This window comes from Alligator sinensis, unplaced genomic scaffold (genome assembly GCF_000455745.1).
Source record: "Alligator sinensis unplaced genomic scaffold, ASM45574v1 scaffold544_1, whole genome shotgun sequence".
In the NCBI taxonomy this organism is placed as follows: domain Eukaryota; kingdom Metazoa; phylum Chordata; order Crocodylia; family Alligatoridae; genus Alligator; species Alligator sinensis.
Genome location: NW_005841937.1, coordinates 238,537 through 247,653, shown reverse-complemented (window position 1 = coordinate 247,653; position 9,117 = coordinate 238,537). Strand labels below are relative to the sequence as shown.

Here is a 9,117-nt window from a genome sequence, read left to right as displayed (position 1 = left end):
GCTGAAGTCAGTGGCAAGACTATCATTGATTCAGCTTATGTTGGACTGAGCCCATACGGGTGTTAGCAAATCCCGTACAAACTTTCTTATGCAAAACAGTCAACGCAGTTTAATCCTTACTTGGGACATGTCCTGTAAAATACAAAATGTTTCTTTCTTTTTCATTTTGGTGAATTATTACAGTTTGTGATGAATTACCAGGCTTGTAAAAATGTTCATTACATATAAACTAAGAGCATTAAATGTATTTTCAGCTTGGAACTAAATGGTTTTTCTTAAAGGCCTTCTGAGATCAAATATTTCTGTATTGATTTTGTGTTGCACCATCTTTTCACAAATAAAAAAAAGAGAGTAAAATGCATGAACCCCACTGTCAGATAATATCCTAAAAATGTATATGAAAATAAAGATGTAGGTTTTTCACATTATCCCCAAATTTGAAATGTTGCTTTTGCTTTGCTTCATCCTTGTTCCTTTAAAAGAGCCAGCACCAGAGCAAAGTGCAGCTACAACAAGTTTCAAACTCTGTTTTCCTTCTGAGAATATATATTTACAGCCAGGTTGTAAACCTTTGAACAATGGGCATGCTGATAAATATTTTGCTAACATGATAAACATGGTTGCTATACTGTTTGCATATACCTAAGTGGAAATGATCTTCCATCCCATTTTACAATCTATTCTTTGTCTGCTGTTTGTGAATTGTAGAGTAAAACAGGGTTTACAGTCACCCAGAATCTTGGGACCTGGGAACAGCATAACAAGAGGCAAGTGGGAGAGTCCTGCTGCTTTCAGACGGAATCCTTTGAAGTCCTTCTGTTCTTTGGAGCTAATTAGAAGTTGGCTGAGAGTCTGTCTCTGTCCCTGTCCCTGCCCCCTGCCATATACACACCCTTGTTCTCATGTCTCATTCTGAGCCTATCTGGCAGGTGTTGCAAAGCAAGTCTCAGCAGTACCTAACTAGATACCCTTATTTTTAAATGCAATCAAATATCACTCAACCTGCTTTCAAGGGTAATAGGCAATAGCTGATATGGAACATTCTGACTTGGGGAAGATCCCAGAGCAACTAAAATTACCACACTACATAAACAACATGAAGTGCCTGCTGATATTGCATGAAACTATTTGAGTATAACAGGGGTTTTAAACCTTTTAAAATAAGTGTATCCCCCCAGCAGCCCCCTTTTTAATAAGTGTACCCCCAGGGGGCAGGGGAGGTGGTGAGCGGCCGGATGCCGAGCGGGGAGAGCGGGGAGGTGTGAGTGGCCAGACATGGAACCGGGGGTGGGGCGGGGGGATGGTGAGTGGCAGCAGCGCAGTGTCTGTGTGGCCCTGCACTCACCCTGCGCCAGCCCTGCCCCTGTGAGGCAGCGGTGCAGGATGGTGGTGCTCCATCCCCGCTTACCCCCACATACCCCCTGGAACCTTTCAAAGAACCCCCAGGGGTACGCGTACCCTCAGTTGATAACCCCTGGAGTTAGAAACTCAATGCATATATTTTTCCTCGGTCATATAAAAAGTGTAGCAGCATTAAATGAGGTGTAAGTTTGTAATCTACTGTTTTGGTACTGTTGAGGTGATGTTATAACTGTGATGGTCCAGGAAATATATGAGAAGCATGAATTTTTGTGGCTAATATCTTTTGCTAGACCATCTGCATCATTGGGATAGAGTCAGACAAGCTTTTGAGCACCAAAGTACCCTTTCTTGGGTCTCTTGGAGAGAAGCAGACAAAGCAGAACTAAGTAGCCAGTGAAACAAAAGCTTGTGTAAAACTCCATATATGAATAAAATTCTTGCCTAATGTAGTGTTTGTGGTTCTTCAATACCCAGTCTTCAATTCAAGGTTGGATTAAGACTAACTGGGGTTCTGGGTTAATGAGAACATGCTCTCCTATGCCCAGCATAGACCTTGGGTGGCTCCATTTCCATGGGTCTCTCTCTTTTGGGGAGAGAGAGGGTTCTCTTTCCTGCAGAGACACCTCTTTCCTTTCAGAGTGGCAAAGGCAAAGCAGCAGGTCTCCTACCCTGGAGGACATGTGGCTGACAACAGAGGACCATTGTGCTGCCCACAAGGGAGTAGGTCAGCAGCTAGGGTGTATCTATCTGGGGAGAGAGTTGATGCCTTGGAATGGAAGCCTGTTACAAAGGACTAACATTGATAGGGCCTTTTTGAATGGTCCACTGAGATGACTGGGATAGTTCAAACCTTTCTGAGCATTGTTTCAGGCTTTCTGTAGGCTTAAGGAGATATCACTACATTGAAAATACTCCAGCTATATCTCAACCTTTATTTTCAAGTTTGAAAAAATTGCATTTTAAAAATGGAACTGAGATTCTGAGATACAGTCACTTGATTACAGCAGTCTGTGGCCACCAGAACCCCACAATAGACTAGATACTCCTTAGTATTAAATGGGTGGATGGGGAAGGGAAAGGGGGAGGGAAGTAGTGTGATATGGAAATGAACAAACAGAATGAGAGGGTGTGGGTGGTAGGATGGTAGCATAGATGACTCACTATTGGTCTTTGTGAAATTATTTCCTCTAGTGCTGGTCATTCTTTTTTCATGTTTTTGATGAAAAATTTGTATGAAAAAATTCAAATTGGTTTGCCAAAAATATCTTGTTTTACAACCAACTTGGCTTTCTCCCTCAGGGCTAGGAACAGGCATTCAAGAAGCCTGATCCTGAATTGATTCAATCTTTGCAGGTTCATCTAACCTGGCTAGGCCGAACAAGTTTGTAATGGTACAGACATCCCCTCTGGACTGAAGAAATGCAGGCATATGCCTTCAGTGGCTCGGGCTAGAAGCCAGGGGGTGCTAGAGCAGCCCTCCCTTCCCTTCCACAACACTGAGCTGAGGGGGGAAGAGGCCAGGCCCTGGCAGGATGTTCTGATTAGGGAGTGGTGGTGGTGGGGGACAGCACAGGTAAGCCAGGCAGATGCCACTGCCTGCAGTCTTTGCTGGAGCTCCAATCAGGGAGCAGAAGGGAAGGGCCAGCCCAGCTCTCTGAAGCAGAGAGCCCCACCCAGGGCTGCAAAGCATCTGGGATGCTGGGGGACTCTGGTTTATGTTAAACCAGGAAGGGGCCTGGGACAGACATTTAATAAACTGGTTTGAACCAAATCAGTTAAGTCTGATACCACATTCAACCAGGTTTATCCCAAACCAGTTTCTGAAAAGTTCAATAGGAGGCTTTTTTCACTTAATACTAAGTGAAAAGATTTAGCCCAAACTTGGCTTTTTGTGTGCTGACATAAGTTACAATTTATGAAAACCTAATTTGAGCTTAGTACCAGTCAGGTAATAGGACCCAGCTACTTGACAGTAGCAAAGTTTTCCAACTGAAAGGTCATCTGTTCCTGTTAAGTCAGTGACAAATGCCCATTGCAGTTTCTAGGAGGCTGCTAACTGTGCTCATTGACTTCAGTCAGACCAGGTCCTACATCCTTTATAAGGATTTTTGAAACCTCTATTTCTATACATTCTCAATTTTGTACTTACAGCGTTTATAAATTGACTCCCTGTTTCAACTTTCTGACATCAGTTTTTACTTTACAATGCTTGATCCGACGCGATGCCACACCTGCGAACAAGTTTGCTGCGTTGCCCATCTCCCTGGAGAACATCTGTCCAGACTTCCTTAGACGCTGTCTTTAAGAAAGCAGACAAGACTCCAGAAAAGAACCCTTCAAAAAGTTCAACCATGAGCCCTTCAAAAAGTCCAGCAAATTCACCTCAAAGAAGTCCTTCCAAATCAATATGATTGCTATTTACAGTATAAACACATTAATGTAGTTATATTACTCATCTATAATTGATTGAGTACCAAATTCTGGGTTATTTTTGGTGAAAATAGGGTATCAGGCCTTGGTTCAGGAACCAATCCCCTGTTTATAACATTGTTTCCTATGGGAAAATCAGTTCTGTGTTACGTTTTGACTTAAGACGGTTTTCAGTAACCAATTGTGTCATAAGACTGCCTGTAATCTATTAATTCTTAAGAAGATAGATGTAGTTATGAATATTAATTAGTTAATTTGTGAACATAGCTGAATGTAGATAAATATAATTTCCCTCAGTCAACTAGGTCCATCGAACATGTTATAGCTTAAAGGAAATAGGCTTATTTTTTATTATGAAATCAAGAGTTTTATCTACCAAGGTAAGATATCCAAATTTAAAAAGGGAAAGTAGTATTTCTGAAATGTTATTTAAAGTTAGGTCTATCCCTCCTTGTAGTTAAACCTTACATTTATGGAATTTGCAAGTTCTAAACCAATAATTGAAGCCAGCATATCAGAAATGTTTACAATATGTTAGTTTATTGAGTCCACAAAGGGTAGATGGTGTTCACATTCATGTGCTGTCTGGTTCTATCAACTACATAATTGTGTCTTGAATTACATTATATATACTGACACATAATTTACAGTGCATCTGAAGTACATAGAGTACTTACTGTATCACTTTACTTTTGTTAGGTATTATGCAGAGATACTGTAACTGAAACTTATATTAAACCTGTACAATTTGGAGAAGCTATACAATAAAAAAATATGGTTCAAAATGAGGGGCTAGCCCCAAAGTTTCTCTTTACCAAACTAATTTTCAAGTAATTGTTTTGTCTGAGTAATGAATGCTGGTTTAGCCCTGGATATTTTATATTAGTCTAAGCTATGGGGACTAACACTTTCCTATGATCAGAACGCCTAGACAGTGGGTGCGTCTACATGAGTTGGTACTGCACAGTGGTTACTGTGCATTTATTTAGTACTTGTATAATCAAGCACTAAATAAATGCGCAATAACCAGAGTTACTGTGCAGTACCCTAATAATGCATGGTATTATTCGGCTACTGTGCAGTCAGCATCTCATGTAGATGCACCCAGTGTGATTGATATATTTTTTTTTCAATGACTTTAAGAAGAACTGGAATTTATAAATGTTAAAAGAGACTCCTTCATTTCTTTTTCATCTGAGCATTTAATCCAAGATCAGGGATATTTTACATTCACAAGAAATAACCTTTAGTACTTATTAAAGAATCTGTGCATATTTATGCTATTATCTGATATGGCCTGGTTCATTTGTGTACCTCTTTGAAAGATCTTCATGTTTTAAGCTATGCTGTTGACCTTTTGTAAAAACTCAAATTTCAGGTGAGCCACTGTAAATTTGCAAAAGTGAGATGAACCAAATTTTTTTCATGCAGATACCAAATGGATTTAAAACCTCTTTTATTTTTCCACTGTTTCCCTCCAAATCCTATGTAGGATCAGGAATTATTCATCTTGTAAACTTCATCTTTGAAAGCAGTCAAAGAATTCTAAGCTGTGTCATTTTAAAAAGATTTTGACCTACTAATGCCAAATGCTGCTCACCTCAGCTATCTGAGCATGCCTATTGATTTTAAAGCAGGAAAGCAAGATTATGATTTGCTAAAGATGTTCATAATGCAAATAAATGTACTGATTTTGAAGGATTTACATCAAGGATGGAATTGATATAGTTTAGTGATAAAATAGGTGTGGATAAGGCCTTAGACATTAAAAGTAGTGAAATGCCTCTGTTTCATGTGAAACCAGGGAAGCAAAGGATTGCAGATTTTTTTTTAAATTTTTCAGGACAGAACTTTTCAACACAGAATGAATCTTACTATATTCATTTTTATTTGCATACGTATAGTTTCACATTGTCATCAGTGGGAGTTGTGTGGGTAAAAGAAAGTTAAAGTCAAGTTCTTTGTGTAGATCAGAGACTAGATTTTTACCTGTAAAGTATTCACTTTGTTGCTGTGCATTCTGGTATTACCGAGCTGGGCCCAGAAGCCTCTGGGTCCCAACAACTTATCCAATTTTTTTAACAGAAATTTCTTGGAAGTCTTTATGCAAGAAACGCCCTAGCAATTTTAGTAGGTGTTCTGTATGATTGTGAGGAAAAATACAGCTGTACAAAAATAAACTATTTTTGGAGCATTTTGGTATGTCTGCTCTGAATATTGCTATGTCTGCAACTGATACCTCAAATGATTAAAAGAATAATCTGTGCAAAAGGATTTTGGAAAGTGCAGACATAGAAAGCAAAATTCCAGTATGTCTGTGTGTCTAATATCCAAGTGTGAAGAAGACAGTGATAAAAATATTGATTGTTTCTAGATTTACAGTAGGGTGTTAAAATGCTATTCTGTTCACTAATTTTATATAATAATGTTATAATTAATCCATTATAAAATCACATGTCCTGCTAAAATGGGTCAATTTATAATCTTGATTTAATAGATGATATTTGTATACTACTGTACAGTACATTGTGAAAATAAATCATAAGGCAAAAAAGGAACACACACAGACTGAGTCTGAGGTTAATTCATTCCTTGAGTTATTTGGCAGTCATTTGCCTTCAGGTTTCATAAACCATGGTGAGCTAAATTAAAAACAGAACCTGCCCTCAGTGAAACTTGTAGGAAAGGAGAAAAACTAAATCCAACCGTTGTAACATGTATGATACATGCATAGAGAGAGAGAGAGAGAGATTAATCTTTCTTGGCTAATAGAATTGCAGCCTGGGTGAAGGTCTGTTTTCTGTTCTTAAAGAGGGAAGAGAACATGGGGATATGGATCATTTAACATTTCATAAAATACTTATCCACAAAGTTTATCAGCAAAACCTTATTTACGTTGATTTTTTGCACCATTCATTGTTGGATTTGTCTTTCTAGTACAACATATAGGACTGACCTTTTTTATACTTTTGTATTTGGCATTTGAATTGCGTGTAGCTACAGGGAATTCTTACACTGTCAGAAAACAATCACGACACACCCTCATCTTGGTATCTAAAATATAGAAAGACCCTTCAAGTCCTTGATTTTGCATGCTGTGCTCTTAACTTGTATTTTGGTAATGCATTTTTTCCCCAATCCTTTTGGTTCAAGTTTTTTTTTAAAAGCTTGTTTTATATGGATATTTGACCTACCATAGATTCATATTAACTACATCAAATGGTGTTTTGTTTGAGGTCAGATATGAACAAATGCATTCTTTGGCCTGAAATAAACTGCAGGCATCTATGACATTCATGATTTTATATGGGTCAGTGCAGAAGCTATGCAATCCATGTGATTGCTTTCTAATTCCTTTAAATCAGATGGAATTAGAAGATAAAAATACTCCTCCTTTAATAACATTATCAATTACATCAACAGAAATCATGTCTAGGCTCTACAACATTTACACTGATACGCAGAAACATATCTTCACTCTTTAAATCTTTAATACTTTGGCTACAGCATCACAGCCAAGACATTTCTTCAGTAAGTTATTGTAAAGAATTGGTCACTTGCTTTTGTGAATCAATGGGTAAGGTATTTTAGAAGTACAAGAGAGTGTTAATTAGAAATAACCTTCCAAAGGAACATGAAGTAAAAACATGCTACATGTGATATTCAGAGCAGAATGGAACTGAAACTGAGTCCTTTACATGGTATAAACTAATGCAGTCATGGAAATAGCCAGCATCTTCCCCTTTGAAGTATTTAACATTTTCTTTTACTTAGGGTCAGTACGACTTCGAGGTGGCAAAGATGAGTTTGAAGGCACTGTGCAGGTTTATTTGAACGGAATTTGGGGAATCATCTGCAGCAACGATTGGGATGATAATGATGCATCAGTCGTATGTCGGCAGCTTGAACTTGGGTAAGTTTTAGTTCCAGATCAAATCAATCGGCTTATTTCAATAATGTCATTAAAAAATCTCTATTTGAGAGAGATTTTGGTAACACGTTCTGCATGGGATAGTTCTCCAGAAAAATATACAGGTATGCTGCTCATAAGTAATGGCTTCATTCTTAATTGATAGGTTCTCTAAATCACAAAGAAAGTTGTACTTCTATTTAGCTAGGGCATTAGGAAGGAGGGTTGTTAATATATGCATAAAATCTATATATAACATCTTAAGAGAAGGAAATGGATATTGTGTTACAGGTTTTGCGGCTGAATCCATTACGTGTCCAACTCCATTAAAATGATTGCATCACTGATGCACAATTTAGCATTTGATGATGTTTATAATATCTTTCCTTTCATTCTTACACTCAAAACTATTACTACAGAGATGTACTACCAGTTCGAAGTATTTGCGGAAGAGTAAAAAAGGACCTCCAACCCATAGATACAAAGTAAAAGGATAGTAAAACATTTTGCAATCCCTGCTATTTGTACATTACGGATTGCCTATTCTTTCTTGTGCTAAGAGCTGGTCCTCTCCAGAATCCTTTGCAATTATTCTTGTACATGCTTCAAAATAGTAGTTGTGAGAATCAGCACTTGGTTTACAGGCTGCTTATGGGATCTGAAGAGGAACAGAGGCAAAGGTGACCAGAATTTCAAAGCTAAAATCTAGGACACGGGTCATGAAAAGTTAGGGCAGACAAGAGCTCTTTTGGTGAGCATTCAGGAGTTGTACATGCAATAGTGACAGAAAAAAAGGCTGTCAAACAAATCTGTTTTCCTCCACTTCCCCACCTCCATTCAATTGATTTTACAGGCAGGAGAGGGATGACTTCTGTGAAGGAGACAGCTCACTGAAAATCTCAGAGGACTGTTGTCAAAATGCAGGGAGGTTTTTGCAGTGCATGCACACCTTTTGATTTTATGGGCTCAGCTGTCTCTCAGTGCCTTCAGGCAGCTAAGATCAGCAGGGGATTAAAAACTGATATGGGAAGAAATACAGGTTTGATTAGGATTAGGATTTTAGTTGCATGAGTGGAAATCAGGAGCAATTCATTGAAGTTAATAAAATTGCAACAGTGTAGATGAGATCAGAAGCAAGCCTACTACTGTTTGTAAAGTCAATATAGACTCCTTGAAAAAGCAGAGCAATCCCTAGTTTCAGGGGACACATGGAGTACTTACAGACATTTGGGGAGGTTAGGGGGAGGTTAGATTAATTTAAAAATGGCCACCTGATCTAATGTAAATTGGGATGGGGTGGCTAGTGGGGGGGCTTGAGGCGACCAGCAGAGACAGGGTCTGAGGGGGATTGGGGGCGGGGGGCAAGTGGGATCTGTGGGGGGGGTTTGGGGGGGGGGGGTGGAAAGGTGTGGAGG

At 38.8% G+C, this 9,117-nt stretch overlaps 1 protein-coding gene across 3 annotated transcripts in view; it reads left to right on the top strand.

Moving 5' to 3' along the window:
• Positions 1 to 7,201: 7,201 nt before the first annotated feature.
• PRSS12 (serine protease 12) overlaps positions 7,202 to 9,117 on the top strand; it is a 75,835-nt gene continuing 73,919 nt past the window's right edge. For 2 of the 3 annotated variants that reach the window (XM_025199128.1, XM_025199127.1), the window contains exon 1: positions 7,206 to 7,705. In XM_025199128.1, the coding sequence (XP_025054913.1) occupies positions 7,512 to 7,705 (194 nt within the window). In that variant the 5' untranslated portion in view covers positions 7,206 to 7,511. Of the gene's footprint in view, positions 7,706 to 9,117 lie in introns of all 3 variants that reach the window. The other variant, XM_025199129.1, reaches the window with a different exon arrangement.